The 19,758-nt window shown below is 45.8% G+C and overlaps 2 protein-coding genes and 1 long non-coding RNA gene across 10 annotated transcripts in view; 1 reads left to right on the forward strand and 2 right to left on the reverse strand.

Annotated features, from left to right (window-relative positions):
* Nucleotides 1–263: 263 nt before the first annotated feature.
* LOC132712522 (uncharacterized) lies at nucleotides 264–12,291 on the reverse strand. Of its 2 annotated transcripts, XR_015730439.1 has the most exons (5): nucleotides 12,175–12,291; nucleotides 10,329–10,449; nucleotides 9,462–9,606; nucleotides 3,206–6,485; nucleotides 264–3,134 (listed from the first exon to the last, which is right to left on the reverse strand). It is a non-coding gene; the product is annotated as an uncharacterized LOC132712522 (long non-coding RNA). The 2 variants fall into 2 exon arrangements; XR_015730440.1 differs by lacking the exon at nucleotides 3,206–6,485 and having other exon boundaries at nucleotides 264–675.
* Nucleotides 4,968–16,500, forward strand: LOC132712532 (neuronal acetylcholine receptor subunit alpha-7-like). Its single transcript, XM_087881194.1, has 10 exons — nucleotides 4,968–5,089; nucleotides 6,221–6,360; nucleotides 7,359–7,403; nucleotides 8,009–8,118; nucleotides 8,691–8,770; nucleotides 9,446–9,613; nucleotides 10,276–10,470; nucleotides 13,048–13,134; nucleotides 13,871–13,980; nucleotides 14,904–16,500. The coding sequence occupies exons 1-10, from the start codon at nucleotides 5,032–5,034 to the stop codon at nucleotides 15,426–15,428; spliced, it is 1,518 nt and encodes a 505-aa protein (XP_087737320.1). The 5' UTR covers nucleotides 4,968–5,031; the 3' UTR covers nucleotides 15,429–16,500.
* Nucleotides 16,411–19,758, reverse strand: part of CELF3 (CUGBP Elav-like family member 3) — a 34,129-nt gene continuing 30,781 nt past the window's right edge. For all 7 annotated transcript variants that reach the window (XR_015730438.1, XM_087881196.1, XM_087881198.1 and 4 more), the window contains one exon: nucleotides 16,411–19,618. The gene's annotated coding sequence lies outside the window, so the exon portion shown is untranslated. The remainder of the gene's footprint in view (nucleotides 19,619–19,758) is intronic.

Raw genomic sequence — 19,758 nt, forward strand, 5'->3', positions numbered from 1 at the left:
GTGATCCAGTACAAGGTTGTGGGGCACCCAGTTTCTTGTTTCCAGAAAATTTTTAATTTTTACTTTTGGGGGGTAGCCATTTTCGGAGTCACCTGTTGTTGAAAGATAAGACGGCGCTGAACAATTCCCCCCCCCCCGTTTTTCTTTTAACAACTGGATGGAGACCCCTACATCCGTTTGCACTGTCTGAAATATATATGTATGTATGTAAAAAAACAAAACAAAAGCAAATATATATATAGAGAGACAAACTTATCACGCCCTTATATATACATATATATATATAATTTTTTTTTCCATATTGAGGCTGTTACGTTAGAGGGACTTCTAAATCAGAGCTTCCCTTCTTGTGTCCCCCATCAGAGCTTCGGCGAGGCCTGAAACCCTGTTTTTAAAAACAAAAAACCCACCCAGATTTTGCAATCTTTTCTTGCAAGGAATTTGGATTTTGCAGCTTAAGAAACGTTGAAGTTTAAACTTGGAAAATGAGTTTTCTCGCCCAACCTTTGGATTTTACAAAAAACAAACAAAAGCGCAGCGGTGGAGAGGGGAAAAAACCACTCTTAAATCCTTTGTAAAAATTCAGCTTCCGTGCTTGTCGTTTTCCCCTTCCCCTCGTGGCGTTGAAAAGCTTCCTTGGTTTCGTAGCTTTGGCATTTCAGATTTTCTCTTGGGCTGAAGAAAGAGGAGAGAATTTAGTAGTTTTTCTCCTTTTCTGGGAGTCCAAAAGTAGAAATTGCAATTGGCTTCTAAGGTGTTGGATGGGGACTTGAGTTTGGCTCTCTGCCTGCAAAATTAAATCCCCCCCTCTGCTTTTAAAGCCCTTTTGCTAATTCGTTGCTCGGGAGCTGAGGCCTGGTTGCTAACCACAAAAACAGTCCCGCAGACAGACCAGGTTGCAGGAAGGGGGAAACGAGTGGGTCTAGTCACATAATTAGAGAAATGTGTGTGTTTTTCAGCATGGGGGGGACTATTTAGTGGTGGCACCTGCCTGGGACAGTAAAAAAGGCGTCCGCCGGACCTCAGAGGAGCAAGGGAGTAACGGTAACCATGTGCCCTCGAAGGACAGAGATGATGCTGATTGCACTAAAAAGCGTGCAATCGTTCCATGTCCAACAAAAGATCCTTCTGGACGTTTTATCAGAGCTTAGGATGTGCTTAGAAGGGCACATCTCCTTAAGGACTAGCCTCTTGCTTTAGCCCCGGGATGGTGAACTTATGGCACGGGTGCCAGAGGTGGCATGCAGAGGGCACGTGGCCATCGGCAGCTGCTCTTCTGGTTTCCGGCAGGCATGCTGGTCTTCGCAGGTGCCGGAGCGCCGGAAACAGCCTGAAAAATGGCCAAAAACAGGCCATTTTCCAGACTCTTTTCCAGGGTATTTTTGGGCTGTTTTTTGGGGCCATTTTCAGGCCGTTTCTGGCCCTGAAAACGGCCCCAAAAAACAGCCAAAAATGTGTGTGCACCAACCAGTTGCACTGGTGCCCAAAAGGTTCGCCGTCACTGCTTTAGCCCAAAGCCAACACCACCGAGAAAAAAACCCGAGAGTACGGGCATCCTCATTTCTACGTGCCAACTGGGCTGCGCAGAGTGCAAATTTGGCCGCCTTAGTAGACGGAAGGTATCCATTGGAAGTAATATATCTTTGAGAGTGCCAAAGCGGAAAAATACCTACCTCTCATTCTTAACAAGGATTTGGGGACGATGCCTTAGGAATGCTGGTCTGGCACACAACAGCCCTGCTAGGTTGACCCTGGGTGTGCAAACCATCGCAGGTTTCCGAGGGATGGGAGGGGTCCGAAGGGACTCGCAGATGGAGGATGAGGTGGGGGAGAAGGACCAACAGCTCTCAGCTGGGTAACAAAACTTCCAAAGAGTTTGTTTCTTCCATCAAAAACCGTGTTTTCGTGGCTTCGCTTCCCAGAGTTTTGAGTTGCAAAAATGACCCCGTTTCTGAGCGAATCAAATCTATGTGTAAGTGTATGTTTATTCCTCTAAGAATGCAACATTTTTAAAAAATCCAGCATTTCGTTGCGAAGAAAAACCCACAGGTGTGTTTTTTCCCCATCGCTGTTTTTTTTTAAAGGTTCCGAACTTCCGATTATTTCTTTCCGTTACAGGATTTGTGATTTGTTTTAACATCCCAGTCTGCTATCCAAAGAAAGGCTGGAAGGGGGGAAAAAAAATGTTTCCATGTCCCTCAAATTTCCTCTTTTTTCTTTTCTTTTTTTTTCTTTTAAAAATCTCCTTGGTTCAGGTTCAAAATATATATATAAATATATATATATTTATATATATATACATTTAAGCCCTGGGATCCCTGGTGCTCTCCGTGTGCGTCTCTCTCACTGTTTTAATTTATTTGACAGACTTCTAATTGTAATTTTTCACTGCATATTCCTCGTTATTTTTTTCTTTGTTTGTTTGTTTGCGATTTTGGGGTGTGAAGAAGGAATATCCTGGCGAAGAAGGAAGAAAGGGCTCGGAGAAATGGGGGCGGGGGACGGGGAGGCGGGTTAGGGCATTCTTCATCTTTAGAGCTAACTACTCTAAAACAAAAAAAAATTGTTTGGTAAGAATCAATTAGTACAACTAATTGTAACATATTCTTTTAAATAAATTGATTTATTCGATGAAACGGCCCCAGCCTTCATTTGGTTCGCTTTCTTCTATGTATGTAACAGCCCACAAAGGGATGGCAGTTGACATGATGGTTTACGTTTATTCAGCGAAAATCTTATCTATCTATCTATCTATCTATCTATCTATCTATCTATCTATCTATCCCTACCTACCTACCATCCATCCATCATCTCCTATCTATCTATCTATCTATCTATCTATCTATCTATCTATCTATCTATCATCTATCTATCTATCCCTACCTACCTACCATCCATCCATCATCTCCTATCTATCTATCTATCTATCTATCTATCTATCATCTATCTATCTCTACCTACCTATCATCCATCCATCCATCCATCATCTCCTATCTATCTATCTATCTATCTATCTATCTATCTATCTATCTATCTATCCCTACCTACCTACCATCCATCCATCATCTCCTATCTATCTATCTATCTATCTATCTATCTATCTATCTATCTATCTATCTATCATCTATCTATCTCTACCTACCTATCATCCATCCATCCATCCATCCATCATCTATCTATCTATCTATCATCTATCTATCTCTACCTACCTATCATCCATCCATCCATCATCTCGTATCTATCATCTATCTATCTATCTATCTATCTATCTATCTATCTATCTATCTATCTATCTATCTATCTATCTATATCATCTATATCTACCTACCTATCATCCATCCATCATCTCATATCTATCTCTATCTCTATCTCTTTATCTCTCATCTCTCTATATCTACCTACCTACCTATCTTCCATCCATCCATCCATCATCTATATCTATCTATCTTATCTATACATGCAGACAGACAGACACGGACAGATGGATCTCTCATACACACCATTGTGCAAATTGCAGATTTTTTAAAAATCCAGTTTTTGCTCAAGCGCCCGTGAGATTTCCAGCTTTGGGGGCAGAACAGGAAGCCTGGCTGAATTTCCATTAAATGGGTATTTTTTTTTTTTTTTTTGCCTGCTGGGCATTCTCCCCACACCCCCCATCCCTCCACATATCCCCCCCTCCCTCCTCCTGTGCCAAGAATCTACTTCCAACGAATGCTTTCACGCCCACGGGGGTGGAGGGGGGGGATCCTCGTGCCACGCAGGGTGAAAAACCATTCAAGGAAGCAAAAATGTTCTCTCCAGCACTGCAGCTGTTGTGGTTGAAAACCGGGGCTCGGTTTGGAAAACTTAACCGCCGTGTGGAAGAATCCCGGGTGGATGTGAGTGCGAGACTTTCCCACGTTCCCTTTTCCAGTTTATTTTAAAAAAACAACAAGAAGACTATTTGTGTGCATTTTAGCACAGAATATTGGAAACGGCCTCCTCACGTTGGGTCTGCTGAGCAAACAGATTGGCATCCAATCTCTTGGTCTCCTTTCCTTACATCTCGCTGACAACAGGGACTAGAAACTTGGCTGGTGGGGTTTTTTTTTTTAAAAAAAAATGTTTCAGCTCTAATCTTGGCCCTCGTTCCTTAAGGAAGCGAAGACAATATTCAAGGGAGGGGTGGATTTAAGAAGGTGAGGGACAAGAGAAAACAAGAGTCGGATCTTCCCGGCAAGTGGAGAAGGCATGATCCTTTTTTTTTAAAAAAAAATGAATTTTAGGACTCTTGCATTCACTTGCATAAAATGGAGAGAAATAATCCTCCCGCCCCCACACCCTCCATCGAGAAGCTAGCAAAGCACCTGCATGACCCCAGCATCTGCTAATTCCATAGCTGAAGGGGGGCTGGACTGGATGACCTCTAGGGCACCCCCTAGGCTGGCCCTGCCAGGCTTCGAGGAGCTTCCTGCTGGGATGGCAGCCTGGCCAAGCGAGCCTCTGGAGGATGGAAGCTGACTCTGTGGTCAGAGAGGGCTGGAGGAGGAGGTGGTCAGGGGTGGGGGGGGGGGCGATGGCCCAGTTATTTCCAGCCTGGCCTCTTCCTCCTCCTCCTCTTCCTCCTCCTCTAGGCTGGCTGGCTGCAGCCTCTCCATCTTGGCTGCCTGCAGACCCTCCCGCCTCCTTGTCCCTTCTCCAAGCCCACCCACACTTTTGCCTGCCTCTCTCATTCTGGGGGGGGGGGGTAGTGTGTGTGCGTTCCTCGGAAATGGGGAGGGGGTCTCCAGGAGAGAGAGAGAGAGATGCTTTAGGCCCCTCTGTAAAAGGGATGAAGGATGGCTGGAATGCAGTTTCTTTCTTTCTCTTTTTTTCTTCCTTTCCCTCCTTCCCTCCCTCCCTCTCTCCTCCTCTCCTGACGGTTTGATTTTCTGTCTTTGCTAAGCTGTACATCCTCTCTTCTCCTTCTCCTCCGCTCTCTGGTCCAAAGCAGGCAGGCAGGCAGGAAAGATTTGGGGGAATTTAAATCCTGTTTTTTTCCAAACCGACATGGATACGGATTCCTCCGCTCGCCTCCTCGCCTTCTTCTTCTTCCTCTTCTTCCCAGGTAAGGCTCTTCCTTCCTCTCCTTCCTCTTCCTCTCCAGCCACCCACCTGTCCTGCCCACGTCTCCTCACTGGCATCGTAACCTGGCAGGAGCAGGTGTGTGGCTTCAAAAGGCTTTGGGGGGGGAGCTAAAAACCCCTGGGGTTTAGGAAAGGGGTTTTATACCCCCCCCTTACGAATTCAGACCGTCTGCTTTGAAGGTTTCCAGAAACGCCAAATTCCATTTTTTTGCCCCCCATTTCAGGTCCAGCTTCAATGGGTAATATTGTTTGGGGGTTGGATAGCTGTCCTTCAGAATAGCCTTCTCATTGAGCCTCGGCTGGTGTGTGTTTGTGTTTGTGTGTCTGTGTGTGGATGTATGTGTGTTCTATTTTGCCACACTCTGCCTTCTGCCCCTTTTGTGCGTTTGTGTGTCGTTCTGCTTTGCGGGCACGCAAGCCCATGCATCCCTCTTCTCTGCCTACGGGAGTTAAATTTTTGCATGTTGCGTTGCTGCTTTGCTGAATGGGGAAGGGAGGGAGGGGGGGCGGGGAAGGGAGGGCTGGAGAGTTCCTTGAGGGCCTGGGGTGGGGTGGGGGGCACCTTTCCCCCCTCCTTCCATTCAAGATCCCTGCTGGCAGATTTGCATTAGCAGAGCCGTGGGGGGTGGGAGGGGGTGGCACGAGTTTTCTGACTCTTCTGTGATGCAATTTGTACGGGGCGGAAGGGGAGGGGGGGCAAGTCTTTGGGTCAGGGGATTTAAATCTGGGGTGAAAAGATCAGGTTGGGTTAGAGCAGGGGTCAGCAACCTGCGGCTCTGGAGCCGCATGTAGCTCTTTTACCCTTTTCCTGCGGCTCCCCGTCATTCAAAATATGTGTCATAACCGCCAATGTGCGACACACGCTGTCACGCGATTTATTGAGCATTTCAACCATGGATAAATCCAAGAAAAGAAAAGTTTCGGAAGAAGAAGGTTGAGCAGCACTCTTCTAACGGCTCAGAGGCACCCTTGTCTTTTAACCTTCAGGGCAAGCCAAGCAGCTCAGCACGGAGATGGACTTGCCAGAGCAGGAGATTCCAGGAAAAAACATCTCCCCAAATTCTGGATCTTGATGTTCTCCTCAACATTCATGTCCAACTCTTGGTTTGCAGACTCCGAAGGAGGCCTCCACCAGCGGCAACTGCTGAAGGACCTGATGGAAGACTACCTCCCCTTGGAGAGACCCGTGGGCGATGACGCCCAAGCCATCACTGTCCACTTCACCCTCAGTCTTATGCAGATCATGGACCTGGTAAGTTCTGGAGATGAACGCCGAAACATGGACATCTCCGGCAGGTTCCTGATTTTCCAGCTGAAGTCATCCCTCTACATTCCAAGATATTTTGGGCTCCACGCAAGGCTGAAATCCAGCAGGTTCTGGAGAACCGGTAGCGGAAATTTTGAGTAGTTCGGAGAACCGGCAAATACCACCTCTGGCTGGCCCCAGAGTGGGGTGGGAATGGGGATTTTGCAATACCCTTCCCCCAGGAGTGGGGTGGGAATGGGGAGTTTGCAATATCCTTCCCCCAGGAGTGGGGTGGGAATGGGGATTTTGTAATATCCTTCATCCCAGGCGTGGGGTGGGAATGGGGATTTTGTAATATCCTTCTCCCAGGAGTGGGGAAGGAATGGGGATTTTGCAATACCCTTCCCCCAGGAGTGGGGTGGGAATGGGGAGTTTGCAATACCCTTCCCCCAGGAGTGGGAAGGGAATGGGGAGTTTGCAATATCCTTCTCCCAGGAGTGGGGTGGGAATGGGGATTTTGCAATACCCTTCCCCCAGGAGTGGGAAGGGAATGGGGATTTTGTAATACCCTTCCCCCAGGAGTGGAGTGGGAATGGGGATTTTGCAATACCCTTCCCCCAGGAGTGGGGAAGGAATGGGGATTTTGCAATACCCTTCCCCCAGGAGTGGGAAGGGAATGGGGATTTTGTAATACCCTTCCCCCAGGAGTGGAGTGGGAATGGGGAGTTTGCAATATCCTTCTCCCAGGAGTGGGGTGGGAATGGGGATTTTGCAATATCCTTCTCCCAGGAGTGGGGAAGGAATGGGGATTAAAACGACCATTCAAATGTTAGAACCGCCAGGTAAATCCCCCTTTTCCATGTAGGTTGTAAGTTTGAATCGGTCGTAAATCGAGGACTGCTTTAGGATTAAACAAAATTGCCTGGAGCTAAGAGTGCTTTTTGAATTTTTAAAGAGTGTGAGGCTTTTTAGGTGTTTCTAAGAAACATTTTTTTTTTTTGCAGGACGAAAAGAATCAAGTCCTCATCACCAACGTCTGGCTGCAAATGGTACATTTTAAAAATACATACATACATACATATGTATGTATGTGTATACATATATATATATATATATATATGTATGTATGTATGTATGTATGTGTATACATATATATGTATGTATGTATGTATGTATGTGTATACATATATATGTATGTATGTATGTATGTATGTGTATACATATATATGTATGTATGTATGTATGTATGTATGTGTATACATATATATGTATGTATGTATGTGTATACATATATATGTATGTATGTATGTGTATACATATATATGTATGTATGTATGTATGTATGTGTATACATATATATGTATGTATGTATGTATGTATGTGTATACATATATATGTATGTATGTATGTATGTATGTATGTATATATATATATATCTATATCTATATCTATATATCTATATATCTATATATCTATATATCTATATATCTATATCTATATCTATCTATCTATCTATCTATCTATCTATCTATCTATCTATCTATCTATATATATATATATATATATATATATAATTTAAGGGTGATAAAAGATAAGGGAAAGGGCACCCCAAAATTAGGCGCCTTGTAAAACATGGCCTGCCTTTTTTTTTTAGTACTGGTACGATCACTATTTGCGATGGAACGAATCCGAATATCCCGGGGTGAAGACGCTACGTTTCTCGGCCGACCAGGTGTGGAAGCCGGACATCCTTCTGTACAACAGGTAAGGCAGTTAAGTCCAAAAATTGGGGGGGGGGGACACACTTGTGGGGTCCCTGGAGTGGATACAAAACCGGTTAAGAAAGATCTTGCAGAAGGGACAAAGCCGGTGGCAGTTGTGAAAACGTCTCGGCAGGCTTTAAATAATTATTTTATTTAAATAATTTAAATTCTTGGGGGAGGGGCTTTTGTGTTTTTTTTAGTTAAAGAGTTTAATTCTTGTTTCCCCCCCCCCCTCCATCTTGCAACCTTTGTTAGATTTCAAATTGTGGGTCAGGATTATTCTAGGCATCTCCAAATACGGCCACTTTTAAGACTTGTGGACTTCGACTCCCAGAATTCCCCAGCCAGCCACAAGGGAATGCTGGGAGTTGAAGTCCACCAGTCTTAAAGTCGCCATGTTGGAGACCCTGCCCTGGCCTAGGCTGTTATTGGGGGTGGGGGTCCTTTCTGCTCTCAGGAAGGGGTGAGGAGTGTAAATGTTTTGATTGCAGCTTGGAAATTTCTGACTCTGAAGTGTGTTTGTGTGTGTGGGGGGGATGTCCTTGTGTCCCCTTCCCCAATTTTTCTTCTCAGTGCCAACGAGGAATTCGACTCCACCCTTCACACCCATGTCTTGGTGAATTCCAGCGGTTACTGCCAGTGGCTGCCCCCAGGTGAGACGGGAAGGGTACAAAAAAGAAGATCTTTCTTTTTTTAAAAAAAATAAATAAAAAGAATAAAACCATTTGACCAGTCGGGTATATTGCATAGGGTTCGAATTGCCGAGCAGAATGGAGGTCTCTTATTTTACACAGAGGCTCCTGCGCGACTTTTCTACAAAAATAGTTCTAGATTTTAGAAAAGGAGTTTGAGATTTTGCTGCAGCCCAACCGTTTGAGGAAATCTTTTTATCCGAACACTGATGACGTTCCCTAGTTGGGTCGTGAAACGTCTGCAAGAAAACAATCAACCAGGACCCCACAGTCATCATCGTTGTCCTCTCCTTCTCCTTCTCTTCTCCTCCTCCTCTTCTTCTTCTCCTCCTTTCCTCCTGCTTCTCCTCCTCCTCCTCTCCCTCTTCTTCTTCATCCTCTTCTTCTTCCTCCTTTTCTCCTCCTCCTCCTTTCCTCCTGCTTCTCCTCCTCCTCCTCTTCCTCCTCTTCTTCTTCTTCTCCTCCTCCTCCTCCTCCTCCCCCCCCCTTCCCTTCTAGCACTGATGATGTTCCCTAGTTGGGTCATGAAATATCTCCAAGAAAACAACAAAGCTCAGCGGGGACCAATCACCCCACTTTTAACCTGTGCCATCCCTTACAATCTTCATTCCCCCCCTTCTCCCCCATTTCCTGCAGGGATCTTGAAAAGCACCTGTCGAATCGACGTCCGTTGGTTCCCCTTTGACACCCAAAAATGCGACCTCAAGTTCGGGTCCTGGACTCACGACGGCTGGCTGCTCGATCTCCGTATGCTGGAGAGCGACACGTCGGGCTACGTCTCCAATGGCGAGTGGGACCTTGTGGGTAAGAGTTAGGTCACCCTTCCCAATCCGGAAGCCCCTCTGGCATTGCTAGAGCCCCCCGTGTTCTGATCTAGGCTTCCCCAGCAGCACGAAACCGAGTCCTCGGCCCGATAAACCCCCTTTTATTTAATTGACAGTGAATTCCTCTCCAGCAAAGTTCTTTCCTCTCCCACAGTCTTTCAAGATAGTTCACCATTACCGACCTTTATCAGGTTTGGAGAGGGGCCAAGCCGATATCTTTCAGACGCCTGCAATACTTGGCAAGAATGCAGGAATGAACTAATTGCCTCCTGCAAACTCCACTCCCCTTTCGCTCCTCTTTTATTCCCTCTGGGAGGGACCATTCATCGTCCACCTGTGGCTTTACTCCTGAGTCGCCCCTTGTTCTTTAGCTGTTCCCTTCATCTGGCAGCTCTGGGAACAGGCTCCAGCTGTTCGTCTGCCTCACTGATGTCCGATTCCGAAGGCAGCTGACAACTGTCAGACAGCCCTGTACCCCTCTCTGCCTCCAACGCAGAGCCCTCATCAGAGCCCTCCCCAGACTCCAGGACTGGCCCAGGTTCCTCCCCAACCTCCTCACTGTCTGAATCTGCTGCCAGATCTGCTGGCGGGCCACAACACCAGGGCCCCCATAGAAGTGGACTTTTCCTCTCCATCCCACAGGTGTCCCTGGCAGCGAGAACCGAGTTTTCTACGACTGTTGCCGGGAGCCGTACCTGGATGTCACCTTCGTGGTCATTATGCGCCGCCGGACGCTGTACTACGCCCTGAATATGCTGGTGCCTTGCTTGCTCCTTTCGGCCGTGACGTTTTTGGTCTTCCTCTTGCCCGCCGATTCTGGGGAGAAGATTTCTCTGGGTAAAACTCATGGGCACAAGGAGCCGGGCGAGGGAGAGCGAAATTTTGAGAGATTTTTTTTTTTTTGCAAGTAGAAAAGGGAGAGGTAGAAAACCTTTTAGTCCGTGAAACAAACATCTTAAAACAAAATAGATTTTGTAGAGCAAGGACCCCGATAGTCTCCAACAGAAGTGGGGAACACGGGCCCTTTTATGACTTGTGGACTTCAACTCCCAGAATTCCTGAGCCAGCATGGCTAGCTGAGGAATGAAGAATAGAGTAGAGTAGAGTAGAATAATAATATAGAATATAATAGAGTAGAATGATAATATAGAATATATAGAATAATATAGAATAAAATAGTAGAATAATAATATAGAATATAGTAGAATAATAATAATATAGAATAGAGTAGAATAATAGTATAGAATAGAATAGAGTAGAATAGTAATATAGAATATAGAATAATAGTATAGAATAGAGTAGAATAATAATATAGAATAGAATAGAGTAGAATAGTAATATAGAATATAGAATAATAGTATAGAATAGAGTAGAATAATAATATAAAATATTGAATAGTAATAAAGAATATAGAATAATATAAAATATAGAATAATATAAAATAGAGTAGAATAATAGTATAGAATATAGAATAATATAGAATATAGTAGAATAATAATATAGAATATAGTAGAATAATAATATAGAATAGAAGAGTAGAATAGTAATATATAATATAGAATAATAGCATAGAATAAGTAGAATAATAATATAAAATATAGAATAGTAATATAGAATATAGAATAATATAAAATATAGAATAATAATATAATAGAGTAGAATAATAGTATAGAATATAGAATAATATAGAATATAGTAGAATAATAATAATATAGAATATAGTAGAATAATAATATAGAATAGAGTAGAATAGTAATATAGAATATAGAATAGTATAGAATAGAGTAGAATAATAATATAAAATATAGAATAGTAATATAGAATATAGAATAATATAAAATATAGAATAATAATATAAAATAGAGTAGAATAATAGTATAGAATATAGAATAATATAGAATATAGTAGAATAATAATATAGAATAGTATAGAGTAGAATAATAATATAGAATATAGAATAATATATTCCACTTTTTCCAGCAAGCCGGGCTGGCTTAAGAAGAAATTTTAAATGTTTTAATTGGTTTGTATTTTTAATTTTGGGCCAAATTTTAATTGTTTTTAATATTTGTATTCCATGTTTTTTAATTCTGGTTGTACACCGCCCTGAGTCCTCAGGGAGAAGGGCGGTATATAAATTTAAAATAAAATAAAATAAAATAAAATAATATAAAATATAGAATAATAATATAGAATAGAGTAGAATAGTAATAGAGAATATAGAATAATATAAAATATAGAATAATAATATAGAATATATAGAATAATATAGAATAGAATATTGTAGAATAATAATAATATAGAATATATAGAATAATATAGAATAGAATATTGTAGAATAATAATAATATAGAATAGAGAGATTCAGGGGTGGCTTAAACCTTTTTTGCCATCACGTGCCAGGAGAGGGGGGGGCGGGGGAGGGTCGCGCGCCCACGTGCCCACGCGCATGTGTGCGCAACCCCCTCCCCCCCGCCCCCCCCCCCCGGCCCCCGCTCCTGGCACAGGATGGCCCGGTAGGCCCGTTTTATTCCTCCTTACCTGGTTCCAGACCGTCTCTGTGCATCTGGGAACGGCGGGAACGGCCTCCCCCACTCCCTCGGAGGCCCTCCCAAGGCCTCAAACGGCCCATTCCCCAACTCCCGGTGGGACAGGAAGTGACGTTTTTTTGCTGTCCTCCCCAGCCTCCAGAACCTCTCTAGGAGTCTGTAGGAGCCTCTCTAGGAGTCTCTGGAGGCTGGGGACAGGAATAGAATAGAACAGTGGTAGAAAATATGAAATGGAATGGAATGGAATAGAATAATAATATAGAATAGAATAGAATAGAATAGAATAGAATAGAATAGAATAGAATAGAATAGAATTATGGAATGGAATGGAATAGAAAATATGGAATGGAATAGAATAGAATAGAATAGAATAGAATAGAATAGAATAGAATAGAATAATAATATAGAATAGAATAGAATAGAAAATATGGAATGGAATGGAATGGAATAAACAGAGTTGGGAGGGACCTTGGAGGTCATCTAGTCCAACCTCCTGCTTAGACCATTTCAGAGAAAGGATTATTCTGGGAGTTGAAGTCCCCAAGTCTTAAAAGTTGCCCAGTTGGGAGACGGAGCCTGGCTGGCTGAGGAATTCTGGGACCCCAAGTCCTCAAAAGGGCCATAATTCCCCACCCTTTGGTCTACGAGGACAAAAAGTAAAACTCCCTTCCCTCCTGTGCCAAAAAAACTGGTCTAAGCCTGATAGATTTGGAGGTCAGTCTCTAAGAACTCTCCCCATTTTGCAGACGGGAAGACTTGAGGCCGAGGCAGGTGGGGCTGACCCGGGGGCTCCCTCTTCAAGGAAAACTCCATGGGACAAACACCCCCCCCCACCTAACCTTTTGGGGTCTCCTTTCCTCCCCAGGCATCACCGTGCTGCTGTCGCTCACCGTCTTCATGTTGGTGGTGGCTGAAGTGATGCCAGCCACCTCTGACTCGGTGCCACTGATAGGTGAGGCTGGAAAAGGGGAATTTAATTTCAACAAGAGCACACACACACACACACACACACACACACCGGCCTTCCTCCCTCTCCCAAACTCGGGGTACGCCTGCGCCAACTCCGATTTTCTACCTTTGCAAGGAAGGTCAGTAAGGTCTCGACGGACACAGCCAAACTCTGGCACGAAGGAAGAAGCTGGTTGGGCTGTTGAGTTTTTGCTGGAAGGGCCCCTCCTCCTCCTCCTCCCATCCCCTCCCTTCTAGGACTGATGATGTTACCTAGTTGGGTCATGAAACGTCTCCACCAAGCTCAGAGAGCACCAAGGACCCCGCCCCTCTCCTCAAACCCCACTCCCTTCTAGGACTGATGATGTTACCTAGTTGGGTCATGCTTTTCTTGGGAGGCTGGTTGCAGCAGGTTCTGACCAGTTCTGGAGAACCGGTAGCGGAAATTTTGAGTAGTTTGGAGAACCGGTAAATACCACTTCTGATTGGACCCGCCCCCATCTATTCTCTGCCTCCCGAATCCCAACTGATCGGGAGGAAAAGGGGATTTTGCAGTAACTTTCCCCTGGAGTGGGGTGGGAATGGAGATTTTACAATATCCTTCCCCTGCCACGCCCACCAAGCCACACCCACAGAACTGGTGGTAAAAAAAACCCTGGCTGGTTTGTATTTGGGGTGGGGGTGGGGGAATCAAAGGCGGGATCCCACCGGGATTGCTCCAATCTGATTCCCTCCTGCAGGGCAGTATTTTGCCAGCACCATGGGGATGGTGGGTCTCTCCGTGATGACCACGGTCTTTGTCCTCCAGTATCATCACCACGATCCCGACGGCGGCTCCATGCCAAGATGGGTGAGTGCCACCTCCCGTTTTGAGATTTGGGGGTGTGCGGGTGAAACTTATCCCTGCTCTCTCCATCCATCGGGGGCCTCCTGGCAAACATTTCGGGATTAAAGATTATGAACTTTCCATAACTTCCTGCCAAAGGTATCATTTCTGTCTCCTGCTGTGGGGTGCCTCCCTTTGTGGATCTTGCCCCTTGGCTGGCATAATATGCCACCTTTTAAACCACCGGAGATGCACTTTCACCAACTTGAATGGCAGGTTCCTTGTCCTGGCGAGCTCTCCTATTTTTTTTTTTATAATTCTCTGTTTTGGGTGTGTTAAAAAGAAAGAAAAGAGTATGATTGTATTCTTACGTATGTGAGTTGGGGGCTTCCATCAAAACGTGGCACAGTCCAGAGCAGTGTTTCTCTATGCTGGCCACTTTAAGATGGGTGGACTTCAACTCCCAGAATCCCCCAGCCAGCATGCTTTTTTTAAATTTATTTATTTATATGCCGCCCTTCTCCGGAGACTCAGGGCGGCTTACAATGCGTTAAGCAATCGCCTTCATACTTTTGTATATTTTATACAAAGTCAGCTTATTGCCCCCACAATCCGGGTCCTCAATTTACCTACCTTAGAAAGGATGGAAGGCTGAGTCGACCTTGAGCCTGGTAAGATTCAAACCTGCAGAAATTGCAGGCAGCTGTGTTAATAACAGGGTGCATTAAACCACTGTACTACCAAGGCTCTTAAATGCTTTAAAGATGGGTGGACTTCAATTCCCAGAATTCCCCCGCCAGCATGTTTTATGATGTGCTGGCTGGGGAATTCTGGGAATTGAAGTCCCCAAATCTTCCCTTCCCCTTCTCCTTTGGTCCTTTCAGTGATCTCGACTCCAAGCGAGATTTGGGGTCCCCTTCTCTCATCCAGCAGCTTCTTCCACGCAGGTCCAGGTGCTGGTGCTGAACTGGGGCGCCTGGCTCTTGAGGATGCGCCAACCGGGAGAAGAACCCCAGGGGCGCCCCCCCTGCACCCCCAGTTTGCTGAGCTGCAGCTCGGACAACAGTGACGGAGCAGGCAGCCCGCCAACCCGTCCGGCTGGGCCCATCGCCAACGGCCACCTGGTCTACGCAGGGATCCCCATTGCTGCCGTCGCTCCTGCCCCCTTCCCCACCAAACCCCCCGACGTACCCCGTCCCTTCCTCTTCTCCCCGGAGCTTCCGTCCTCCATCCCGGAGGACCCTCTCTCTGCCCCCCACCTGAGCTCCATCCTGAAGGAGCTGAGATACGTGGCTCAACGCTTCCGCAGCCAAGACGTCTCCAGGGCCACCTGCAACCAGTGGAAGTTCGCCGGGGCCGTCATTGACCGACTCTGCCTGGTACTCTTTGTCCTCTTCCACATCGTCTGTTCCATCACCATCCTCATGGCGGCCCCCAACTTCGCCGAGGCCATCACCAAGGACTTCCTCTGACGCTCCGGAGCTCCACGTTTTCCGAGGACCTCCTTGAGATGGCGAGAAGGGCCACCCCTGGATGGAGAAAGACGGGGCTGGCCGGAGACCTTCCTCGTGTGCATGCTACCGACCCGGATTTTGTGGTGGGCACCAAGGTTTGCATGCAATAGTTGTGGAGCTCCTCCCGGGACAGAGGTCCCCGTTGGCCAGAGACAACAATGGGGCGGTGTCGTCTTGGACTGGTTCTCCTCCGAATCCCTCAAGCCGGTCTCCTTCAGCCCTCGGGATCACGTTGGACGTTCAGACTTCAAAAAGCTTGGATGAAAAAATTCTGGTGGACCGCGAGAACGTTCAGATTTCGGAGTGTTTGGACTCCAGCTGGACCAGGAGGCGAGGGGGCTTCCAGACCTACAAAGTCCTACCCAGAGGGAGCTGATTTTGGGGTGTGTTCCTCCCAAAGCCTCCATCCTTTCTCTCGGCAGCTGCTGGAGACCATGTCGTGACTCTGGACTCCCCCCAAAAATGGGTCTCTTCTCAGTTCCCTCTGGCAGGGCTGATCCCAGGACCAAACTCCAATCAAAATTGCTAAAAACTCTTTAAAAGGGGTCTTTTCCCTCACCCAAACCCCCAACTCATGTCCCGTTTCAACGTTTTAATGCCCAGATCCACCTCAGTTTTCACAGTGATGTGGTCCTCGACTTACGAGCATCCGTTTAGCAAACGTCCGAAGTTACAACACCCCTGAAAAAAAAATGACTTATGACAGGTTCTCGTCCTTATGGCTGTCGCATCTCCACGGTCACATGATCAAAATTTATGACCGCGGGGATCACGTGATCGCCGTTCCCGACCTTCCCCAGCCAGCTTACGAAAAGCAAAGTCAATGGGGGGGGGAGCCAAATTCACTTAATGACCATACAATGGCTAAGAATATATATATATATATTCTTAGCGTATCCTCACCATATCGCTCTTACGAGCCAAAGAGTAGATCGTCTCATTCTAGTTTTTCGCTTATTTTATTGAAACAGAAAAAGAAAAATAAATTATTCAAAGTAAACAGCAATAAATAATCAATAATTTAAGCCTTGATATTGTCTGAAAATCACTGTTCCCCACCCCTTTTTTTCCACTTCTTTGAACCCCCTTCTTCCCTTGGTCCTTCTAAACAAAATCACTATTAAACCCCCCTCCCAGCCCCCCCTCCCAAAGTGAAATAATCGAAGGAAGGAAAAGAAGAGGGGTAAAAAAAGAACAGGGAGACCCAACAAGAGACACAGAGAGAAAAACAGAGAGAGACAAAGAGAGAGAGACACACACAGAGAGACAGAGACAGAGAGACAGAGAGAGAAACAGAGAGAGACGGAGAAACAGAAAGAGACACACAGCGAGAGAGAGAGAGAGAGAGACAGAGGGACAGAGACGAGAGACAGAAAAAGAGAGCGAGACACACAGAGAGACAGAGAGAGAGAGAGACAGAGAGAAACAGAAAGAGACACACAGCGAGAAAGAGAGAGAGACAGAAGAACAGAGACAGAAAAAGAGAGCGAGACACAGAGAGAGGCAGAGAGAGAGACAGAGACAGAAAGAGAGAAAAAGGGACATGAGAGAGAAAGAGACAGAGAGAAAATGAAAGAAAAGAAGAAAATAAAAGAAAACAAAGTTTTGAAACTCTTCTAAGATCAGAAACGAGAAGAAGACCGAAGGATCGAAAATCCCTCCCCCCCCCCGAAAAAATATTAATTGCCGCTAAATCGCAATGGAATTATTTACAATTACTGGATCAGCAAAAGAGACTGTAAACATATTCTTTTTTCTGCTCTTTCTGGCGTTTTTTTTTTTTTAAAGGTGGGAAAAAGACGTTCGTCTTTTTAAAAAGACGAACGTTGCCGGCAGAGACACGCAGGTGAAACTCGCTTCCCCGGGAGGGGACAGAAATCTGATTATACTCCTTGGGTATAATTTTGTACACGCACCGAGCTATTCCAGAAAGTTGGGGAGCAAAGTTTTTTTGGGAGGGGAGGTGCGTAAAGAAAGTTGCAGATGAAGGGGTTGAGAAGAGTCCGGTCCTGATGCAATGGAGACATCCCCCCCCCCCAAAGAGAGTCCGGCACGACCGATCCGTCTTAACGCATCTGAAAGTTTTGCCTAAATTTTACGACGGAGCCTTCATAAGAGGGAGAAGTTCCGATCTTCGGCCAGCTGTCGTGTTACGGATGGGACTTCGCTTCCCCCTCCCCTTCATTTTTCCCTCATTCTCCTTCCCTTTGGTTTTTTTTTATTTTTTTTTTTATTTGTTTCTGTTTTTAAAAAAGAAGCATCCGTGTGATCCGTCCGTACGAAGGGGGGAAAAAAACCAGGACGGATGGACCGTTCTCTCGTGCCGTACGCCGGGCTGCTTCTTGGCCAAAATATTTTGGCTGCAGAAGAAGCTGAGAGGGTCGTAAAAGGAGTGGAAAGAAAATTTATATATATATATATATATATAATTTTTTTTCCCAAAGGGATTTTTTTCTTCCTGGGAAGAAGCGGAGATTTTGTAAGAGAGGCTCTGCCATCTTGGAAGAGAAGAAACAGACTCGGCCGGGCTGGTGAAAACGGAGAGAAATCCAGATTTTTTTTTTTTTCAGTCCAAGGATTCTCTCTTGGTTTCTTGGAGCTTCAGGACGGAGCGGTGGACGATGAGTTCTGTAGTCCTTTAAGGTTCACAACCCCCGAGAAGTCCTGGACCTCCGTAGGTCTGTTTCCCAAGGGCTCCCCTGCCCTCTCGCTTCAGCCTGGATCTCGTACATCTCGCAAGAGACGGCTTGTTGTATGATGCCAAAATAACCTCCGGCCACTTTGAATTTGTGTGTGTGGGTGTGTGTCTTATTTCACAACTTGGGACAGGGGCAGCCACACTAGTTCTATCCGCCCTCCTTCCCACCTCCCACTCCTCAAACTCCCTCCTTCGTCTGCCTCCCAATTCTCACGAGACCCCAGGGGAAAAAAAAAAAAGTTCGCCATTTTGGTTGTTTGAAACCGGGGTGCAAGATTCAATTCCTTCAGTTCGGCAGTTCGAATCCCTAGTCTCCTGTGTGGACTAAATGACCTCCAAAATCCCTTCCAACTCTGTTACTGTTACTTCTCTGCAGCAGAGAGAGAGAGAGAAAAATGATCATTTCAGCTTTCAAACTTCCAAAACTCATCTTTTTTTCAAAATTTTGGAAGCAAGCAAATGCCCCAAATCCAGAAAATAATCTGATAAGGAGGCTGGGGGAAGGAGAGAAAAAAAAAAAGAAGGCAATTATGTCAAACATGATTGACATTATTGGCAATTAATATTCAAAATTCCTCCACTACCTTCTGTGAGGAGTCGAGGGGGAGAAATTTCCTTCTCTAAGTTATTTGGGAGAAATTCCGCTTTGGCGATCATCAAACTTATCGTTTCAATAATCCGTCTTCGGGGAGCTTAGAAAAAAGATCGGGGGAACCTGTGGTTTTCTCAAACCTCCAGGACTACAATGCCCATCGACTCTGGCTAGCGTGGTTTAGGGTGAGGGAGGCTCAGGGAGGCCCCTTGGTAGCATCTGGAGAGCATGGGTTGCTCCCCCTCTTTTGCAAGGACCATCGCGTGGTTGAGATGTACAAAGTTAGAGGTAGCTGAATTTTGGCTTGGACCGTTGACGTCAACCCAACCTTCACCAATGCCTGTGAGAAGATGGTGTGGGCTGGGGAAAGTGGGGAGGGGGGGAGACGCTGTGAGTATGAGCCCCCCCCCCAAAAAAGTGGCTGCCTTCTGATCTTCAATCCACCTGTCTCAAGTAAGTCCATCTCAAATCCATCCAAAAATCAACGTCCTACTTCTTCCCAAGTCTCCACGCTCCATCGTTCCACCGTTGACCAAGAATGGACCTTCTTGAGACAGCTCTCCTCCCCCAACCTGGTTTTCCTCGGTTGGACCTAAAGGAGAGAGAGGCATGGATCCCACGCTGGAGAGGAGGCAGCAGGAGAAGAAGTTGGTCTGGTGGGACTCCATCCTTGAAGAAGTCTTGATGGCCCACAGGATCAAGTCATTGAGGAAAGCAATTGATGCCCAGAAGAAGCCGTTTTTTTAGGAGATGGATGAGGAGGAAGAAGAAGAAGAGCAGAGAGAAGAAGGAAACTGGGCCGTCGGAGGGTGGGCGACAAAAGTCAAGCGGAGATGGCTCCTATTTTGAGCTCCAGACCTAGAGAGGAGACAAGAGAACGGAAGCTACCTTAGATCTTTGCTCTTCTTGGCTTTTCCGCTGGATTATAGAGACTGGGAGGGAGTGGAGGCCAAGGACATGTAGGGAGGCCAGTCTAGCTGGGATCTTGGGTTCCCACC

Source organism: Pantherophis guttatus, chromosome 18 (genome assembly GCF_059756535.1).
Source record: "Pantherophis guttatus breed Tessera chromosome 18, ASM5975653v1, whole genome shotgun sequence".
NCBI classification, from domain to species: domain Eukaryota; kingdom Metazoa; phylum Chordata; class Lepidosauria; order Squamata; family Colubridae; genus Pantherophis; species Pantherophis guttatus.